The sequence below is a fragment of the Callospermophilus lateralis genome, chromosome 2, assembly GCF_048772815.1.
Source record: "Callospermophilus lateralis isolate mCalLat2 chromosome 2, mCalLat2.hap1, whole genome shotgun sequence".
In the NCBI taxonomy this organism is placed as follows: domain Eukaryota; kingdom Metazoa; phylum Chordata; class Mammalia; order Rodentia; family Sciuridae; genus Callospermophilus; species Callospermophilus lateralis.
Genome location: NC_135306.1, coordinates 17,821,100 through 17,843,874, shown reverse-complemented (window position 1 = coordinate 17,843,874; position 22,775 = coordinate 17,821,100). Strand labels below are relative to the sequence as shown.

The window sequence follows — 22,775 nt, the reverse complement described above, 5'->3', positions numbered from 1 at the left end:
AACAGCCTTGACTGAAGGTGCGGGATGTTCCCCTGCAGGAGAGCATGCTGGGGTCAAGCATTGCCTCTAGAGTCAGACAGAGGGCAGGCAGAATCAGATCCAATCCCCCCAATCCCTACATGGGATCCTTGGAAAGAAAAACAACTTAGCTTCTCCACACCTCAGTTTCCTTATCTGCCAAATGAATATAATAAAGCCCATTTCCCTGGCTTGTTATAAGATCCTACTGGGGTATCTGCACCTTGAGAAACTTATACATGAAGGTTTTCAAAGACTATTATTGTTATCATTTATTTGAAAATACTACTTTTAATAGAGAAGAGTGACCTTGGTAGAGTTTTCTCTCCTCCTGTATTTACTCTCCTAATGAGCCAAAATAAATTACAGACTGGATATAAATTGCCATCTTTTGCTAATTCTCCTCCTTTGACAGTGATGAAAGAAAATCAAATGTTATCAGTGCTATTGAGTTTAACCATCTTAGGAAAATAGCATAGGAAAAGCCGCAGGATGGAGACATGACCGGAGTCTCCCTGAGCTGTAGGGAAACTTAACTAGAAGTCAGGATGCATGATTTCCAGCCCTTCCTACTGGGAGTTGCTGTGTGGCTTTGGGCATTGGACCGCTCTTCTCTGACTCTCAAGTTTTCTCACTTTTAAATTGCAGCTATGTATGGCACCAGGTCTCTGTGAGGATTACAGGAAGTATCTCAGCCTGGGAAGCAGTAGCTGCAAGTTCAGCGCACAGCAGGGGCTTCAGACGCAAATTCATATGGAGACACAGAGCACCCTTCCCCAGAGTGCATGGTGCATGGTGACCACGCCACCAATTTAGGAATCTTCCTAACATATACTTGACTCCTCTCAAAATAGGAATTGAATACATTGACACACTCCATCATAATGCAGGAATAATTCTCAACTGGGAACAAGTGGACAATGGGATAGATTTTAAGGGAATCCCAGAGACAGAATGTAGAAAGCTCATGGAATGATGGTGTGATCCTTCGGCAGGGCTGTCCTAAGGAAGGGGCACAGATGACGTGGCTTAAAGAAGAGAAACTTTATTTTCTTACAGCTCTGGAGACTGGAAGTCTGAGATCCAGGGATTGGCAGAGTTGTTGTCTTCTGAGGTCTCTCTCCTTGGCTTGCAGGTGGCCCTCTTTTCTCTGTGTCCTCACCTGGCTCCCTCTGTACACTTAGGTGCCCTAATTATCCTCTTTTTCCAAGAACACTGGTCTTACTGGATTGGGACCCACCTAGTGACTTTACTGCAATGTAATTACCTCTTTAAAGACCCCTTCTCTAAATACAGCCATATTCTGAGCTACAGGGGCTTATGACTTCAACCTGTGCATTTTAGGGGGGCACTACTGTTCACATACAGAAGAAACAAAAGATGGAAGGCAATCAGAGTCCTACAGCAATCTCAGGAGATAAAAAACTGGAAGTTGGAAAAAACTTGGGTCAGAAACCATCAAGCAAGAAGGCCAGTGCTGGAAGTCCTGATGCTGTTAGACGAGCTCAGGAAACCTTGCATAGTGCAGAAAAAGAAAGAGGCCGGGGTGGGCTTACAGCTCAGTGGTCGAGCACTTGACTCATACATGTGAGGCACTGTGTTCCATCCTCTGCATCACATAACAAATAAATAAAGTTATTGTGTCCATCTACAACTTAGAAAGAAAAAAAAAGGAAGGAAGGAAGGAAAGGGCTTAGGCAAGTGCTGAGTCCCAGTGAAGTGGGTGAACTCAACAGAACAACCTCCTGACTGGGGCTAAAGAACCATGGATTCTGAGTCCATGTTTAGGTCCAGGCAAAGAATGGCAGGGAAAGTCACCTCCTGGCTTGTCGTTCAGTACAGCTTGCTTGTGTTGGCGCTGCAGGACTTGCAGAAGTAGCCCTGGAAGGGGGCTGTGCCTTCAAACAGCCTACAAGAAAATGCTTGGCACTTGGCAATCGGTGCAGTGATGTGATTCCAGGTCTTGGTCTGGGAATCTTGTAGGCCTGACTACTGCCCTGTGATACCTTGGACATCCACTTGTTCTTTCTGAGCCTCAGTTTACTCTAAAGAGTGGGCTCGGCTGACAGCTTTGTAAAGGAGATGAATGCTTGAGCACTTGGTATTTAGTCATTTCTAGAGAAAGGGTAGCGTGCTTTTATAGAGAAGGCAGAAATCCAACACACTGGATGGGACACCTAAGACATACCAGGCTGTGCGTCAAGACACTGAACATTTGCCAAGGAACCAAACAGACTCATGTTGGGCAGGGGGGCATTGAATGAGTGATGGGTTTTAGGACATGCAGGAGTGGGATAAATACCAAGGACAGAGACGTGTCAGGGCCTGGGGTGGCTGGGGGTGCTCAGACCATTTACTGCCTTGGGGTATAACTTTCAAGTGATTTTTAAAGGGTGCCCCTCATTCCCAGAGTATTCTCCTAGGACAGCGCTGGCCAAGATTTGGGGAGCATCCCCTACCTCTGCCTTCTGCCTTTGGGTTTTCTTCTTTTATGCATGTCTTGCTCTTTGGAGTGAGATTGAATGGGGCGATGAGAAGAAAAAGAGACAATGTTTTACAGTTAAACTTAATGTTTATTTAAACATCAGATTTCTGGGGGAATCTGAAGCCCTTTGTGTATCAAGCTTAGCTGTAGAAAGATAGGGACCTATTAGACCAGCTGACCAGGGTATCAGTGACCTGTGTCTTAACAGGAGCCCCTCTCCTGGTATGGCCCTCCACTGCTGTCCTGCTGTGCAGTGTGCCCAGACACCTCCTTGAAGTAAAAGAGGATTCTTGATACTTTCACTGTTGGGTCCTGCAGGCCTATAGGATTAGGGCAGGTATATGCTAATTATATGCAGATGGTGTGCAGAATCACAGGTGGACCACCACTCTGTTACAGGGGGCATGTCCCTTGGGATCATCCCTTGGTCTCATATGGTAGTGCTGACTTCAGACCAACTAGCACCAATTTGAAAACCAGGATTCCAGCTAGCTGAACAACTGGGGAAGGGCACTGTGGATATGTGCTGGTACTTTGATGTCCTCCAGGGAATACGGTTCTGTGTCCTGTGTGGAGAGACACAGAGGATAGGAAACCAAGCCTGGAGGAATTGGGAATGACATAAGGTATCCAATTCAAATCAACACATATTTTTTGAGCCCCATGTACATACAAGGAACCATTCTAACAGGGAACAAAAGACCTCTTAAATTCCAGTGGGGGATCATTTCATCGGGACCCCTCCTTTTACAGAAAAGGGAAATGAAGCCCAGCAGCATAGAGGGGAGAGTTTGACTTGTCCCAGGCAAGGTCACCTGGCATGCCAAGTGCAGATCTCTGGGGCCAGATCTCTGGTTTGGGGCTGGTGGTACATGGATACTTCCCTCCCAGCCCCCTGAAATGTGACTACTATTGATTACGTTACTTTCATATAGAAATAAAGCCCCATTGCCATTAGACTTCCTATCCGAGTTTCAGCCCACTTATTTTCTTCCACCACCACTTACACTCCAGGTAAACATTTCCTCGGAACTTCTGAAGCCACTGCTTCAAGGTTCTCATTTCCCTTCATATGTTTCCTCTTGGTTCCACTGAAAACCCTCTCTCTGCCCTTCCTCTCTGCCTCCCGGGGCTAAGCTACCCCTTACTCCTGGGCTCTGGGCTGCAGCATCTGGCCTCTCTCAATCCTTCCCTCTTTTCTCTAAACTGCAAACAGAGGTGGCCCGAGCCTCGGAAGGCTTCTGAACTGAGGGCACCCTACAGATGTGTAAACATTTTACCTTGCTAACCAGGCAAGCCGCCTTCCAAGGGCAACAGGAAAACCAGGGGCTGGGAGCCCCTGGCAAAATAAAAACCTGCAGGGAGAGAGAGAGAGAGAGCAGAAGATTCTGTTTCAGATTTTAATTTTCTCACTAGAAGACCCTTCATTTTCTTTTTGTAGCAGGACGAAGTAGACAGGGGAGGGAAAGAAGCAGAGCTAAGATACGGGCTGGACATGAATGTGGTGACTTCAGCAACCTCTGTTCCTGTTGATTCCTGATGTGCAGAGAGATCTGGGGCAATGGGATCCAAATCTGGAGTCCAGTCTATGTCTTTGGAGGGAGTTGGCAGGGAGGTAGCTTTTTATATATAGTCTCTTAGTATCATCTAAGCTGATGGGGATTTATGATTTACAAGAAGGGCTTGTCCGTGGGATTGAGGGGACTTGTGCCTTCATTCCAGCTCTTAACCAATTAGGCAAGATACCTTCAGGGCACCTTCTCTCTTTGGCTTTGCTGCATTTTATTTCTAGTTGTTTCCTACTTTTTCATCTTTGATGTTACTCCCAGACCTTCCAGCGTCTTAAGAAGGAACTCTTCTTTGGACAGCCATTGTATGCCAGGGACTCTCTATCCACTATGTCATTTAAGTATGACAACATATGAAGGAATTCAGGTCCACAGAGGGGAAGTGAATTTGTCCCTGGTGTACTGATAGTAATTGCTGTCATGAGAATTCAAGCAGATTATCCTGCGTCCAAAGATCCTGCCCTTTCTCCCCATACCAAGAACACATTCTGCCCTCTGAGTTTCTCTGTCCTTTAGCCATGGAGATACAAAGTATTGTCTTTTACTCTGTTTGGTCCTTAAAGTCCTTGCCCTGTCTCTTTTACCACTCTGTTCAGAATCACGTGGCCCGTGCTTATTCATGAGACACTAATGGAAGGTCTGCTGCAGCAGGTGCTGGACAGGTTATGGAGATGACCCAGACGTGGTCATCACTCTCAAGAAGACCCAGTCTTGCAGAGAGGAGGATTGCAATGGGAAGTCACATAGGCAACTCTAGAACCGGACAGCCAGTGTCGAGTTTCCTAAAAGTAGAACAGGTTCAGTGGAGAGAGTGATTTCTACTCACAGGGCTGGCATTGGAAATCCTGGAATAAGGGAAATCAGACTGGGTCTGAGTACGTAATGGGGAACTTCATTCAGTCCCCTACTTGGCCACACAGAGAACCAAGACCCAGAAGATTTAATTGGTGTTTCGCCAAGGTCACCATAACCATAAGAGCAGGATGACTGTGGATGGAGACTCTGACCTGAAATATGGTTCAGCAGGGAATGGGAAGAGAGGTGTAGGTGGGCCTAGATCCTCAGCCAAAATCCTGGCTGTGTTAGCAGCTAGCAGGGATTCACATAAATTCTCAGGTCCCAGAGCCACAAAGGAGTCTTTCTAAATGAGCATCATCTATTCATTCTCATCTCCCTCTCTTTCTCCTCCCACCTGGCCTCATGCATCATCTGACACTTAAAATCACTCTTAATTAGAAAGTCCTCTTCCCCATCCAACAGCTTTGTGTGTGCCAAGGACACTGGGTATATTCCAAAAAGGCTAGGAACAGGGGATTGTTGAGTATAAAGATAATTAGATCCAGAGAGTATCCACTAAGCTACTTCTTAACATTCTCAGAATAAGTCTAGGGATGCCTGGATTGGAAAGTCCCCAAACATTTAGCTAAAGCATGTGATACCCCCCAGGTAGATGAGTGGTCCAAATCCCTGAGGCATGAGTAAAGGGGTAGGAGATGCTATGAAACTAGCACACAGGACAGTGAATTCCATAATCTTATAGAACTGGGATCCATTTACCAACCAGTTGACCCTGACCCTGTCTCTTCACTTTCTTTAATTGCCATATCCATCATGACACAAATGAGAAACTTAGTATCACTGTTGTATTAGCTGAACTAATACATATACAGACCTTGACACAATGTCTGGCCTGCAAAGAGGTTTGGTGGACTTTGCTCTAATGTACTAATAATGATCTAGGCATTCCTGGCCTCTTCTTATGTTAAGAGGGTACATGTGTGTCTATGGATTATATATAGATTAGTACTAGAGAAAAGCAAGCTAAATTGGGTCTTAGGAGATTTGTCAATGATTCCATGGAATGCAACAAATGCTTTCCAATCTCTGGGTCTCAACTCCCTCACCCAGAAAGAGAAGGAGTTGGAGGTGATGATCTTCAAAACTAGTTCAGCTATTAATTATCTGCCTTTCTTTGGGGATGCACATTAGGGCTTAGCCAAGGTTTTTGTTAGAAATAGGCCTTTTCAGTCTTTGGCCCTCACTTTTCTAAGCCAATTTTCCACAGGGTTGACACCACAGATCATTGAATGACTGCTAAGTGGATCCTAGGGAATGCCCTTTTAAATGAGCACTTCCCATTTGTCACCGCCTCCCACTATCCCTCCTTTCACAACAAATATTATACTACAATTAAAATACTCTCTCCGCTGGTCTTCTTTCCCCTTCAACTCTTTGCTAAACCAATGGTTTTCAGATTTTTATTACCACTGTTCTTCTTCTTGAGTTTTCTTTGGGGAAAATAGCCGTTTTCCAAAGTTTTCTTTCATGCGCCATATTCAAAAGTAAAGCTGCCTGAATTCAATTTGTAGTTAGACTGCTTCAAATATAGCTCCCTTGCCCTCTCCTTCCTCCAGCCTTCGCTTTGCCCTTTGGGGAGGTCCCAGAGGCAGGGTCCCACCAGGGCAGTTTGAAAACAACTAGTGCAGAATATCCTGATATGTATTTAGTCAGAGAAAAAGAACTTTCCCGCCTTCTCCTTCCATCACTTTATTCATTGATCTTTTTCCTTTGGGGTCACACAGGGCTGTATGACAAATGCTCTTACACCTCACGAGACCGAGGATGGGTCGTGGGCATTCACACTGTCAGTGATCAAGGCAACAGAGACCCACGCTACTTTTTCTCCTTGAAGACAGACCGGGCCCGGCAAGTGACCACCATCAATGCCCACCGCAGCTACCTCCCAGGCCAGTGGGTATACTTAGCTGCCACCTATGACGGTCGGCTGATGAAGCTCTATGTGAACGGTGCCCAGGTGGCAACCTCTGGGCAGCAAGTGGGTGGCATATTCAGCCCACTGACCCAGAAGTGTAAAGTGCTCATGTTGGGAGGCAGTGCTCTGAACCACAACTTCCGGGGCTACATTGAGCACTTCAGTCTGTGGAAGGTGGCCAGGACTCAGCAGGAGATACTGTCCGACATGGAGACCCATGGCCTCCACACCCCTCTACCTCAGCTCCTCCTCCAGGAGAACTGGGACAATGTGAAGCGCACTTGGTCCCCCATGAAGGACGGTCACAGCCCCCGAGTGGAATTCAGCAGTGCTCATGGCTTCCTGCTGGATACGAGTTTGGAGCCCCCTCTGTGCGGGCAGACGCTGTGTGACAACACAGAGGTCATCGCCAGCTACAACCAGCTCCCGACTTTCCGCAGGCCCAAGGTGGTGCGCTACCGCGTGGTCAACCTGTACGATGATGACCATAAGAACCCCATGGTGAGCCGCCAGCAGGTGGACTTCCAGCACCAGCAGCTGGCCGAGGCCTTCAAACACTACAACATCTCCTGGGAGTTGGAGGTGCTGGAGGTGAACAAGTCCTCTCTGCGCCAGCGCCTCATCTTGGCCAACTGTGACATCAGCAAGATCGGGGATGAGAACTGTGACCCCGAGTGCAACCACTCGCTGACTGGCCATGATGGAGGGGACTGCCGCCACCTGCGCCACCCTGCCTTCATGAAGAAGCAGCAGAATGGTGTGTGTGACATGGACTGCAACTATGAACGGTTCAACTTCGATGGTGGGGAGTGCTGTGACCCCGAAATCACTGATGTCACCAAGACGTGCTTCGATCCTGACTCTCCACACAGGTAAGACCCTCCTGGGCAGAAGATGCCCAGTAAATAGCTGAAAACTATGCTCCATTTTATAGATAAGATCCCCTGAGGCCTATAGGGTGAGGACAATTTGGTCATGCAGCAGTTTAATGACCAGGGCGAGTCTATTGCTCAGGCAATCAAGAGGACCGTGTGCAAGCATAGTTCATTATTCATCTTGAGAATTTCCCATTGTTCACGAAGAAAGACTCAAAGCTCTGTGTTCTCAAAGAACTCAGTTTATATTGGTTGGCACACAATGAGTACAAAAAACTATGTACTATGTATAATGGAGTGGTTTAGAGCTTTGCCCTTCAGTACAGAAGTCTCTTGCCACATGTGACGATTGAAATTTAAAACAGTTAAAACTAATTAACATTTAAAATCCAATTCCTGAGTTGCATGAGCCCTATTTCCAATATGAGGTCACCATAGGTAGCTAGTGGCCACCATACTGGATGGAGCAATATGGAATATTTCCATCATCATGGCAAGTTCTAATGGACAATGCTGGTGGAGCTGGAGTCAGTGGGGTCAGACAACCTGGGTCTGACCTCACCTCTACCATTTTCTTACTTTGTGACCTCTTAGAAGCTTCTAAGGAAGTTGCCATGTCTGTAAAATGGGAATGAATATAGCACCTACTTGGTTCAAGTTGCAGTGGGGACTGAGAGGATGTATCAAGTGCAGTCTCTTGCCATCAGTGGGTAGCACATAATTAGCTCTTGATCAGTGTATTTGTCATTCCTTGTCTAATGAATGTGAGTGTATGGTGTTGGGGGGTGGCAGAGGAGATCAAGAAAAAAGTTGACTTGCACCTTGGAGATGAGACTTCTTTGGAAGGGGTGATATGTCAGCACCGTCTTCAAGACCAGCTGCCATTCGAGGCATAATAGAGCAAGGCTAGAGATCTAATGCACATGAAGACTGTAAGTAATAAAATTGTACTGTATTTGGGATCCATGCTTAATGAGTGGGCTTGAACTGCTCTTGACCGACATAGGCACGTATACACAAAGGTAACTATGTGAGATGATGGATATTTTATGAGTTTCACTATAGTAACGTTTTTATTATCTCCAGGTATCCCAAAACATCCTACTCTAGACCTTAAATATAAACAATAAAATTCATTTTTTAAAGACAGGTATAATTTGGACAGCAGAGACTAGGGGAGAAGGCAGGACACTGGAGGCTTTTAGAAGGCTAAGAGGGGACCCCTATCTAATGCCTTGCTTAGTCTCTGTCATGACCAGTAACCCCAACCTGGACCCCAAAGGTGAACTCACCAGTGACCCGTAGTTAATATGAGACCTGAAGAAACTGGTTTTAATCCAGAGAGATGGACAACATCTATTTTCCTGTTTTTCCCAGATTCAAGCTGAACTTTCCCATTCTGCCCAACACACAGAGCCCTGCGCTTGCTGATGGCTGTAGCACATTTGCCGACCTCTGCAGGTTTTCTGCTGACACTTCCCTTTATGTCTCTGTCAAAAGAGCAAGGGCCTCCCGTACACAGGCAAAGTACCTATGTGCAGAGGAATGACGGTGCTGGCAGGGGAATGTCCTGCCTGGCAGCCAGTCAGGAAGCACTTCAGCTCAGCCTCCTGGCACCAGGAGGGCCCCTGGACTCTCACCTTGGCGCCGTGACATGTGAGAAGCAGTCTTGCCTTGTGGCTAGTTCCTTCCAGGTCATGTGGCACCATGGGCTCTGCTTCCATTTAGTCCTTGCCAGAACTTTACAAGGGGGACAAGATAGGCGTTAACCTTTGTTTGCATTTGGCTGATGGGAAACAGAGGAAACTTGTTAGAGAGTGAAATGACTTAGCCAGGTTCACAGATGAGAAAAGTCAGTAGGTGAATCATAAATGCAGTTCTTCTGTGATCAGTGTAATTTGTGTTCTATTAAAGCCAGGAACCAGGAGGTACCTACGTGCCAGGGCAGAGTGGGCATAACTGAAAGGCAGTCACCCAATTGTACATCCATTCATTTGCTCATTCACTCATTCACACAACAAAATGTTCGTTCAGTGCCTGCTAGGTGCCGGGTAGGTAGGTACCCTTGGCTTTATTTTGCTGAAGGAACTCCTGGATTCAGAAAGATGAAAGGATCTAACTAAGGTTACCCCACTAACATATGGAGACATTGGATTCAAACCCAGGCCTACTGACTACAAAGCTCCCACTGAAGTGGGATATTTTTAAATTCAAGCAACAATTAGAGGCAGAAATAAAGGACAGGGGTGACAGGCAGGGTGGCTTTACTAAAGGCTTGGGAGAAAGCTGATGACAGTGATCCATCACTGGGTCAGGATCCAGGGAAGCTGGCGTGTGCAGAGCACCATGCTGGTGTGGAGGGGCTGTGGGGCCCCATGTTCCAGATAATTCACAATCAGCAGACAGCACTGGTAGGTTCCAAGGGCCTCTTCTAGCCTCAGCCATGGCACTGCATGCCCAGAGCACCTGTGAATGACCATGTGCCTGTGCTGTGACCACTCACACCATGGTCTGTTTGTTTGCTGCCTGGCAAAACTATGTGCCCCACCAGGATATGTGTCATCTCCTTATGAGACTGGAGGTTACAGGGTTCTGGCCAAATCAGCTCTCCTGGGTGAAGGGAGAAACCTGTGGAAGAAATAGTTCCTTTGCAACCTTAAACAAAAGAGAGGCAGGGTGGGAGGGAGGAAGGAAGGAAGGAAGGAAGGAAGGAGGGCGAGAAAGAAGGGAAGAGGGTTAGCACTTTTAATAGAAACAGGGAAGCTAGGTGGATTTTAATAAAGAGCTGAAAGCAAAGCTCATGCAGAATTTGTTCTGTCTCTACCTGTAACTCTAGCTCTATCCCTATACCTATCTTTCCATGTCTATCTTTACCTCTTTTTATGTCTCTTTCTTAATGGGTAAAGAGAATATTTAAAGCTCTACTTCTTAACCTATGGCAAAAGGATTTTTTTTTTCACTAAATGTCTCAAGCTAGTATCTTTTTCATAGACAACAAAAATGAAATGATACAAAAATGAAAGTCCTTCAGAATCCTGCAACAATGTCAGGTTCTCGAAAGGTTTCCAATTGCTGACTCTCCATTTCTGTATTCTCTGTGCCATGGGCAGCTCATGGATGGCCCGCTTTGAGTAGCACTGATTAAAATTCATCATTCTCTCAAATTCTGTGGTACTTCCCCGGAGAAAAATAAGATCCACCCAAAATGCAGCTGAGCAAATTGTCCGATTCCAACAGAGAAGTACCAATTCTTTTGAACACGCTGAAACTCTCCCTTTTTGATCTACTAAGTCCTTGGTCCCATTGGTCCGAGATTCAGGAATGCATGTCTTACAGGAGAGTACCCAGTTCCTGAGGAGGGTCTTCAGAAGGCATCCAAATGATGTCAGTTTTCTGACTTGGCAACATGCTCAGATATTATTCAGCCCAACCTCCTTATATCATATAAAGGGAAACTGAAGCCAAAGCTCACACAGTCCATTAATGGTGAAGCCTGGGAAGAGGGGTTCCAGATTCCCAACCCTGGTCATCTGCTATGGCCCAGTTTCCCAGAATTGCCATGACGTTCTTTTTAGACACAGACACCTGCTACCTCATATTCTGCCCTCACTGTCTTCTTCTGCTTCTCCCAAGAGCTTGGGGTTGTGAAGTGCTGAGTAAGTTAGGAAGAAAATTAGATCATGGCCTTGAGTTTTTATGAGCCACTTCAGAACTACTATAGCTGCGTTGGCAGTGGGTTTTCTTAGTGAGAGGCAGTCATAAGGACAGCCAGCTGAGGATGTTGAAGAAGGCCACTAGGACAGTGAGGAACTGGGAGCCATGCCATATACCCATTTGAGGATGCCTGAGCTGGAGGAGAACCTTGTCACAGGGCCAAGACCACACAGTCATGACCCATACACTTTAAGTCTCTGAAGGCCTGTTCTATGGGGAAAGAGGACAGAATTATTCTATATGGTCTCTAAAAGCATGGTTTCAGCTGCAGGAGGAAGCTTGGAGCTGAGTGACAGATGATGGTGTCTCCGGTCCATGTGGTTCTTCCTGGGGAGCGCTTCCCTGCGGGTGCATGGGCTCCCTATCACCACCGGCCTGAAGCAGGCACTGATAGCCATGCACAGGGAGACCATGGCTGTGATCACAGTGCTAGTGGAGAAAGTGACCTTGTTGGTCTTGGGCTGTGCACGGCCCAGCACAGCACAGCACAACCTTTTGTTGATATCATATTCCAAGTCATGTTAAGAAACTACATGATGGTTTCTTTTCTGTCTATTAGGCATTTATTTGGTATCCAGCATCTCTGCTGTTCATTGAGGGTGTTGTGATGGGCTGAACATGTCTTGCACCCGTAGAGGGGCCTCCAGTTTTACAGGAAAGTTGAAATGAAAGCATTATATGTCATCAGATTGAGGACAGAAGACCTGAAATGCCAGAGATTTATTCTGATTAGGGAAAACAAGGCAGGAGGAGGGATGATTTGAGTAGACATCCAGGAATAGGCAGCCTGTTGAGAAATAGAGACTCACACTGCATCAGTCGCCAGGGTCTTGGCAGGGAACAGAGGGCACATTCAAACAGAATGGTTAAGGAGAGTTGAAGGAGGGGCTGTTTTGAAGGCACAGCTATTTACAACATTGCAGGAAGGGTTTAGGCCAACCAACAGAACCTCGGGCTTAGCTCAGAGCAAGCAACCCTGGGTAGCCATTTCTACCTTTGATCCGTGGGGTTAAGAGAAGGGCGTGGACTGTGGAACCCAGAGAGAGTGGCCGTATGGAGAGGGTTTCCTGGCAGCAGCGGTGGCTCTCAGAAGAGGGAGGCAGCCACCTGACTAGAAGGGCCCTAGGACAGTTGCCTGTCATTCTCTCCACACTGTCATTCTCTCCTGCCAGTATTTTCCACTGGGTGAACCAAACTGGAAATCACAAGGCAAAGGGATTTGATGCCACTCTAGAGGCCACCCTCCCCAGGGGGTAGGGAAAAGTGGCTCAGGATGGAAAAAAAAATAGGCTTTCCAGAGCACAGAGGAAGCCAGCCATGCAGTGGGTAGGGAATCTGCCAGGGCAGGGAGGAGAGTGAGTGGCAGGATGGAGAAGGGCATGGAGAGCAGGGGCCATCAGGATGGCTGGGGACCAGAATGTGAGCAGCGACAGGTTCAATTTATCTCACAGAAAATTTAATATCAGGCTTCATCCCTTCTCATGCTCCCTCCCTTCCTCCTTTCTTCCCACTTTTCCCCCTTCCTGTCTTCATTCCTCCTGTTCTTTTCTTCCCTCAGTAAATGTTGGTTGAGTACTTCCTTTCTGCAAGTGCAATTACCGCCCTTTTGCAGCTCACCTCCTGGTGAGTAAGACAGACAAGTAAACACCCCATCAAGGTCACTGGTGAGGGAAGGGCCCACAGGAGCAGCCAAAAGGAGTCTTGCTGTGTGAGCACCCAGTTTGAAAAAGACATTTTAGGTGAACCTTGGCCATTCTCTCTCTTCAGTGGTGGAGACAAACCAGGTGGGCATAACTTCTTCCTCAGCCACTAGAGTCATGTGCAAACAAGTAGAATGTACTTCACGTGCTCTTTTGAAAGTGAGATGCAAAAGATCGATATGAACAGAAAGTATCAGTGTCAAGAAATTCAGGGTCAGTGGACATTCTGGGCTGTAACTACCTCACTAAGAGAGGACACTGCAGTAAACTCACCAGTTAATTCCCTGTGTGGACCCTTCCAGATCACTGGCTCTGGCACGGACAGGTGACCTTCAACTTTGTTCATGAGTAGGTAGTCACATGGAATTAGATGAGTGAGAAAACTCCTCTACACTGTTGTCTTGTACTAAAATGTGTCCTTCGTCTTCCTGTATTATTATTGTTGTTGTTGTTGTTGCTGTTATTATTATTATAATATAACAAGAGCATTCCCAAGAGTGTAGGTCTACATTATGTTTCTTACTAAGTTAACATTATAGGAAGTCTTACAAAAGAGACCCTGGTAAGTCCTGAAGTCAGCTCCTTGACCCTTCTGCTGGCAGCTGGAGCCCACCTCAGTTTCTTCACCCTCTCCTCTATCAGGGTCCTTTAAATGATTTGTCTTTTTTTTTAGTGGGGTATACCACTTCTTTTCTAGAATGATCTTATGGACCAGACACTTTCTACTCCCCAGTTCTTTTCTAAATCTGAAAAAAATCTTTCATGGAATCAGGATTCTCAAAGCTGAAAGAATCAAAAAAGGGGACCAGTCCCCTCTTGGTTCAGATAAAGAGACAAAATGTTCATGAAGGAGTAACACTGACCTAGACCTCCCGGTAAGAGAGGGACTGAACTGAAGCCAAGGCCCAGGGTCTCACTTCCTACTCTCGTGCCATTTCCACTCCCCACCCAAAATTCTCTGATATTTTAGAAACCAGAAGTTTGAAACTTGAAAAAGTTATATCTAGGATGGTCATGTTTTCACCCATCATCCATATTTTTCTCAGACTCCTTTAATATCCAGAGTGTAATGATGAATGCTGTAGGGATCCAAGACAGAATCTCTTGTCTTAAAGGAGCCTGGATGCTGTGGTTTAATGACATTTCGTTATAATCATTCAAAAAATGGCAAGAAGTCAGATGAGTAATTTCCAGTGGAACCACAGGATGATGAGGTTCCCACGGCTCTGAGAAAAGGAAGGATCACAGTTGTTGGAGTAGCTAGAAAAGTCTTAATGTTAAAGAAGGGACACAAATAGGTCTTTAGCATGAGCAGACCTCATGATGATAGGAAAGAGGTTCATGAGATGATCAGACTCGTCGTGGAATGTGGTGGAAGTTGGAAGTGTTAGGTTACAAGAAAAAGGTGAGTCTAGTTGGGACTTCATGCAGGTATGTGCTACATTTTTTTTTTTTAGGTTATAGTTCTCAAAGAATGAGGCTGGTTTAGAATGATATAAGAGTTCAGGGGGAATAGATTTTAGCCTTGGCTAGGCAGTTTCTTGGCTATGCAATCTTGGGCAAGTCTCTTAATCTCTCTGAACCTCCACTTCCACATCTATTGAAAGAAATAATAGTATCTGACACCATGGATCATATATTATTTTATGTGGCCATGAGGATCACATAAAATAATATCCCATAAAGAGTTCTGGGAAGAGTTAACCAGCATGCAGATGAAAGGGGGCATTATTTTTTTTTTTTTCTGCAGTAACTTCGTTCATTCTTTTCCAGTAATCATGTAAGAGAAATTGCTTGGAATTTTATAATCAGAATATCAGGGTTTATTTAACGTGACTAATATTCATTACAGCAATAACAGGAGTCAGGGTTGGTGTAGTGGAAAAATTATGCATGTTGGAGATTGACCAGGGTTTGAATCTTGGCTCCACTCTGCCTGGCTGTTCTGACCTTGGCACGTTGCTCAGTAAGAGTTGCAGGTTTCTCATCTATTAATATTGGGTGATAACAGCTATCCTGTGGCATGTCATGAAATGTAAATGGAGTCACCTGTGTGAAACATCTGGCTTGGTGTCTGGCACATAGTAGGTGTTGGAGAAGTTCCCTCCCTTCTTGCGTGCACACGTGGACAGAATTGCCTCCCTGTCAGCACTGTTTTACAGAGACTGCCTTCCTGCAAGATCATAAAAAAGGCCTGGATGAAACTGCACTTCACAAATTGAAAGCATTTATCCCCAGTACTTTCATTCTTAAAATACTACCTTTTTTTTTTTTTTAAGAACTGGGCTCAAAATTGGTATTTTTAAATAAAGACCACATCACTTATATTAAACTCATCGAATTTGCACGCCAGCTTATTTTGATAATGATACAAATGTCTAACTGTATTAGGGGACATTTTTGCTCACAGAACCCTCCTGTGCAGTGCTGGGACTGGTCGAAGTGGGACATGTGCCATTTTGGTTGAAGTTACTCAAGTTTCTGACCACCCCTTGATCTCACTTGAGTGTTGATACACAAGTGTACGTGTCCAGGCTGACTAGTGCACGTTTTCTCTGATTCAGTCTGGTTTTCCTTCATGCTGTCCTTCTCGAGCCAAGTCCATCTTTAATCAGAAGTTCCCACCTGTGAATCTTGTGCACATGTCACTGTGGTCTTAGGGAGCTGAATGCAGGGGGAATGGAATCAAAGGTAAGAGCTGCTCATGGCTCCAAACAGTTACCTGTGAGGAACAGGATCGGGACAGTGTAGTGAATAAATAAAAACACAAGGTTGGGAGGCAGAATATATTGGGATTAAGCCATTTAACCGCGCTATAACCTTGCACAAGACTCAGTTACCTCTCTGGGAAATTAAGGATGAAAGGAACTGCCTTAGGTAGTTTAGAAAACTCAATGAAATTCCACCCTTTAGAAGAACACCGGGCACACAGTGCATCTGAAAATAATAGTGCTTCATCTTATTGTGTTTTGTATTGCTGGCATTGTTTGAGGATTTCCCTCCTCGGGGAAATCTTCTGACCTCCTACATGCATATCCCCAAATTCCCAGCTTCCTCTCACTAGCCCTCTTTCCGGGATCTCAGGGCTGTCCTGGGAGTCAGAGATGGCCTGATCCATCTCTCTCTACTACCAAGAGCCCTTTCGTTTTAGTTCTCACAGGTTTCATCTTTTTCAAGGTTTGTTTTACTTCCAAAAGCCCTGCATATACTAAATTCTAATAGATGCCTTTTCCTAAGAGATAAGCGACATGCCACACTAAGTTTATGTATTTCTATCAAAAATCAAAGGCATGTCTAGGATCCCAGTTTGGGGCTCACTGAATAATGAGAAGGGCAGGAAACAGAGGCCATGGAGAATTCCTGCAATACACTCGGGGCCACCCCCAGCAGCTGCCTTCTGGCCTGACACCCTTGCCCCAGTACACCCCAGTCCTCAAAGTTTGCAGGTGACAGTTAGGAACCTTTTAGTGGAGCATACCTGACAAGTTTCTCCCAATAGACCAGGATCTGAGGGTTTCCCTCTCACCCCTTTCCCAGATGCATATTTCCAACTCCAGGTTCCTGGACACATGGGAGCACTAGGTGCCCTTTGAGGCCTCTGCTGAAGGTTGGTGGGTTTTTTACAGTCGGCACACTAAGCACTCTCATTGCCTTTTCTCCATCCACTGGAGACACTGAGAGCTTGAGACAGCTTCCACACTTGATCAGTATCCTTCCAGGTTAGAAAACCAAGCCAGGGGCAGAGAGAGGGAGGGTCCAACAGACAACAGTGAATTGATCACAACTCAGTGTCTTCTTTCAAACTCACCACTGGTTATTGCTGACTCCTGGGGACCGGGGGACCTCCACACCTCTACTCTCACTTTCTGGAAGTGCACAGCTAGCTAGAGTGCAGTTTGCTGACAGGTGCACTTGCGTGCGTGGGGAGGGCTGGAATTTCCCTGTTCGGGGAGGGAGATTTTCTTTCTCTTTCCTCCTTTCTCTTTTCTGTGTTCTAGGTTGTTGTAGTGGTCTGGTGGTGAAGGGGCAGGGGCACTGTCTTCATTCCAAGCTTCTGATGTTTATGATTTCCGCCCTTTGCGAGTTCAGACTGCCACCTGCTGCTTTCAGCCTTGGGTTTGGCTTCCACAGAGGGCACACGTGACCATAACTCCACAAAAGCATGAAGTGTCTAAGAGTCTTACAGAGGGTTCAAGGAAGATTCCAGGTAGACATCTTTCCCGTGAGAATCCATGTGGGAAATACACAGTTTGCTGTGATTTAGCCAAACCTGAAGGAAAGAGGTGATGGATCCTTCCAGTAACTTAGTTGCTAACAATGAAGTTAAGGCGCTTCCCTTACTTCAAATTCTTCATCTGTAAAATGGAACCATTTAAGGTCTGCCCCTGCTAAAACCTTCTCAAATCAGACATTGTAATCCTGGTTCCTGGCTTGTGGGGAAGAGGCCTACACAAGCATAGGGTAGAAATGAAAGGCCTGATATGTTTAAAAGGTACAAATAAAGCCACGCGTTAACACGGAAGATACCTGTAGAAGTGAGAGATAGTCCTGCTTTCAAAGGATTTGCCAGCCCCATGTCTAATAGGGTGCACTGTGTTCCACATAGCAATGAAGGAAAAATTATGCTTCCTGACAAGTTGAAAAAATGCTACTCACATCACTGACATCCCAACAGAGGCTTAGCAATGGTCCCCCACACTTGGGGAGTCTGCGCATCTACTGTGTTGTTCACCCTCAGGTGCTGATTGTGGCATCCTCTTTCCAAAATCAATTTAAATCTAATTCTGCTTCCAACAGCCTGACACACAGTGTCAGAACCCTTTCTCCATATTTGGATTCTTTCATTGTTGCCTGAGCCTCTGAACATCTCCATCTTAGCCCCAGAAAAGGCAAAATTTGGAGAAGTTATTAGGTATGTTAAAGGTCACCCAGAGAGACCTATACCCAATGTCATGATTGTATTGCTTTAATTTTAAATAAATTAGTTACTTGCCTAAGATTAGGTGATTTGAGTAGGGCCATGATCCAGATTAAATTCCAGATGTTGCCATATTGACATAGTGGTGATGACATCATTCTTGATTCATCCTTCCAAAATTAATATTGTTTAGGTAGCCTTTACATCAGTCACATAGCCAATATGGCTAAAACCTAGAGCCAAAGTACACAGTCTTCTGAAATAGCTCCTCTATCTAAACCATTGTGACGGCTACAACTTGTGAAATACAAGTGATTTGCCTTTGTTTAATTTTGTTTCAAGCATAAGGCAAACCACAGGGATATCAGTGAACTGGGCACATTCTGCTCAGTGGTCACTTGTACTATTTATCAATTGTGGTTTTGATGCTCTGAGAAGGAATTGAGGCGATGGGAAGAGAAAGCTGTGGGTCCTTGAACTCCATAGTTCTGTTGTGAAAGCCATAGTGTGACATAGGATGGTCACATTAGTGTTTTGGTACTTTCAAACACAAGATGATATTTCAAGTGATTGCACTTTCTTCCCTCACAAGAGATCCCTCATGCCTTAACAGCTGCCCTGAAAATTAGTACATTCTGCATCCCCGACACTGTCAAAGCAGACATTGTAGAACCCTAAATAAAGGTCAGAGAGAAGGGATTGTTGAGCAGCATGTGTGTGTGTGTGTGTGTGTGTGTGTATGTGTGCGTGCGTGCGCGCACACACACATCTGTGTACCTGCCCACTGTGGACCAGACTTACTAGTGTTTGTTGGGAATACTACATTGAATGGTATGCAGGAGCAGGTATGATTTTTCTACCTTGGAATTTCCTGCACATAGGTTGGTAACTAGTTGGGTAGGTGCAATTATGGAGAGGTCCAGGGTACTAAGGGAGCGCAGAAGATGGGAACCTGATTGAGATGTTAGGTGTTCCTGTAGTCTCTAGGCTGAGTTCTGGGGGATGACTTACATTAACCAAGTGGACATAGCTGAGCTGGCCAGGGTATTCTAACACTTGGTTCCACCCTAGAAGTCTCAAAGGGTTGTTTTCAAAAAGGTAAATAAGAAAAATAGTAGCTGTGTAGTTCTGGATAAAATAAACTCATTTAAAAGTAAAGTCCTTTATTTTAAGAATATTTTATTCTTTCTTTGTAGTACTACTGGAGAGAGTATTCCTTTTGGGTGCACTTATAAGAGACATCATTGATAGTGGAGTTTTATTCCCTCTTAATTCCTCTCTCTTTTCTTCAAGATTAAAAATCTCTATTCACTTCCACCTTGACTCTTGTTTAGCAATCCAAAAGTCTGAGAACCTTTTCACTGTCCCACCTGCTTCTCTGAATCAATCCCCATTCTCAGGATTCTCCATCCTACCCATTGCTTGGTCTCATTATGGTCTTATTCCCAGAGAGGTACAGGCCAGTGACGTTTTTAAGGGTTTACCTAGGCAACTCAGCAGAGGGCATGACCTCAGGAGAGTCCGCCTCTTGCTGGATCTAGGGTTAGAACACCAATAACAGGTCTTTGCTGTGTAGCATGGAAAGTGCTGTAGACCAAATCATAAGCCAGAACCACCATTTCAGCTTCTCTCACTCCTGCCCCACTCAGAGTCAAACCCTTTCCATGGATACTGTTACCTTGGATGTTCACATGTCTGCTCTCCCTTCTGCTCGACCTTGTCTCTGTACTTGTTCCCCTCCTCCAGTCCCTCATCCACGTTCCTCCCGGAAGCTCTTTGGGAAAGATAAGCCAGATCATTTCATTTTCTTCTGTAAATTGTCCAGGGTCTACTTAGAACTTTCAGGACACCTTCCATTCTACAAAACCTGGAATACGTGATCTTTTCTGATGTAGCCATTGCTGCTTCCTCCAGCATATTCCCCACTTTGCAGTTCTTGCAAGTGAGGGCTTGCAGCTTATCATTCTTCTAGTGCTCCTCCCAGCCTCTGGGTTTCTGAGGGAGTGTCATTTCCTCTGTTTCTCATAGTTGCACCAATAGCCAGCCAAAGTTCATTCTTTGTGTGAAAACCTTCAGTATGGGCATTGCTCTGTGCTCCCTCCACACTCAGCATCCCCTTTATCGAAACACATATTGTAAAAGGATGTGAGAGACTAACTCACCAATGTGGTCTATTAGTATTCAACAGACCAGAGGTCATAACCCACTTCTGACACCCACGAGGGGAGGGGATCTTGGATAAGTGTGGAGTCACCTCACCTAGCTGTAGTTTCTTCATCTATAAACTGAGGACACTCATCCTTACCTCTTCAGGCTTTTGTAAAACTTCAAAGGGGTGATATATTTTAAAAGGACTTCAACAGTGTCAGTATATAGTTAATTCCCCCGTATGGTAGGAGTTATTAGTATTATAACAATATGTTGTGATCATCCAATTACACATCTTCATTCATAAAACTTTTAATTCTTTTGATAATGAAAAATTTCTAGCCTTAAAACATGGTATATGATAGAATATTCACAAATGTTGATCAGTATAAGTGGAATAAATGAATGAATGAATGTTATGTGAAGAAAGAAGGAGAAAGAAAGAAAGGAAAGGAATAGGTAATTTAAGAATGACTATTCAACAAATGAAAGAACAAAAATGAACAGTTTTTAAATTAGTCTTTGATTGGTGATGTTATACTTTTCTTGTTTGTGTGTCAAACTTCCATTAAAGAAAAAAGCTATTATTCTGGAAATCAAACATTCAGGGTTCCCAGAATTTAATAAATTCCCCAAGCATTTTTTCCTGTGTCTCTTTTTATAGAGAAGAGAGGCAAATTTAGGCATTTCTGATGATGAAACTAAGCAAGAAAATAAAGAAAGCCCAGCTCATGAGAGCCCTTGGGATAAAGTACAAAATTCAGGTTTTAGAACTGGTCACAGCTTGGAGAAACCTTGTTATTTGGAACAAGGATATGGATGCAATAAACATTCTGAGGTTTATCTTGCTTTAATGACTTGCCCTGAGTGGCTTTGATCTTTATATTTGATAATCATTTTCAAATGGTCTAGTGTGTTCTGGAAATGGAGTAGTGGTTCGTGGACTTGTGAGGTTCCTTGGAAATGACAAGCTGCAATCAGAATTTGGAAATGGGCAATGTTACAGCACTTGCTCTGTGAGCTGGAGAAAAACACATCGGTCGAGTGACTGGAGTCAGGGTTCAGTGATGGAATGGAAACCCAACAGGCACTGGGGCTGAGAGCAAGATTAACCCATTATGTCCCATCATCCTACATAGAATCAAAAATGTGGGATTTCATGGTTTAAAAGAGAACTTGGGTTTAAAAGAGCCCTCTATGAGTTGGTTACTCTTCTAGGCACTTTCTTATTATCATATTGAATTTTAGGTACTCTTTTTCTAAGTTGAATTTTACAATTCCCATTTTACAGATGAGGAAAGTGAGCTCTAAAAAGAGACTGAGTCACATGTTTGAGGTCACCAGGCAACTTAGTGGAGGAGGGAGGATTTGAATCCTGGTGGGGTCCTTCCTTTTTCCTTTCACTTGAAAGAACTGTTCTTAGCTTAGAAGTGGTTCACTGTCAGCCAGTTGGTTAGCTCAAATAAACCCTCCAGGGAACAGGACCTTGGAATGATATTCTCACCTCTGTATCAGGCAAGTCAGCTGAAAGTTGATGTGCTTTATATGGGAATAAAAATCGAGACTTATGAGACGTGACCTAGGCCTCCTGGGAGCCACACCTCCGACCACCCTTCTTTACAATGAGAGTGCCAATGTGCTGTGCCTCTAGAGTTGGAAAAGCTCAGCCTTCCCGCACTTTTTCCCATGATTTCATTTAAGGGATTTGTTGGTTGTTTTGCATTTTGAATGTGGTTCCCTTTTGCTGCTCTTTCAATAAAACAGGCCCTGACAGCCCTCTCATTCAGATTATTACAGAGTTGTACCATCCCAGGCCAGTGCATTTAGGAAATATGTTGTTGGCACTCATCAGCGAGTGAGATGCATAAAGAAAATATTCTAATGACAGTTGAGTTGAGAGAGCTTTGATCTCCCTCCAGAACTGCACTCATGGCTTTGAAATGCAGTTCTGGCAAAGGGGTAAAGTCTGGGCGCCTTGGCAGTCAGGGCTAGCCCCCTGAAACAGACATTCCAGGGGACCCACAACCTCCACAGTGGAATCCAGGTGCACAAGTTGTGCAGGAGGAGAACAGACATGGAGACACCACTCTCAAGAGGCGGCTTTGGGAAAAGGATCTAAATGAGGAGGGACATTTCAAGCTATCTCAACATTTCCCAAGCTGTTGTTTGGGTGTGCTGTTATTTGATTTTTGGCAAAGGTGGAGGGTGGGGAGAGGGAAGAATTATGGTCAAATATATTTGGGGACACTTCAAGCACTTTCTGCCTTTCTCTCATTTTGCATATTGAAGGTTCTAAAAACTCTTGCAATCAGAAACTATATGTATTTAACCTTGTCAGCAGAGCATGTCCTAAATTCATTGACTCAGAAACTCTTTTCTGCTAAGCACTCATCTGCTTCTTGTGGATTTAGCCTTCTGTAGACTTTGATCTGGACAATATTCATCTAGTTTTCAAGCTCACTGAGTAGACACAGACCCAGGAGTGCAGAGTAGGGCCCAGAATATGGTGAAAAGAAGCCAGATATTCATGTTTGCGCCCCAGTCAAGGGACACTGGAGGCTACAGTGACTGTCCAA

At 45.0% G+C, this 22,775-nt stretch overlaps 1 protein-coding gene across 1 annotated transcript in view; it reads left to right on the top strand.

The window, feature by feature from the left end:
• The window catches only part of Pappa (pappalysin 1), a 226,608-nt gene that overhangs the window by 24,862 nt on the left and 178,971 nt on the right, over window positions 1-22,775 (top strand). The window contains exon 2 of the mRNA XM_076843159.2: window positions 6,654-7,716. Within this exon, the coding sequence (XP_076699274.2) occupies window positions 6,654-7,716 (1,063 nt within the window). The remainder of the gene's footprint in view (window positions 1-6,653; window positions 7,717-22,775) is intronic.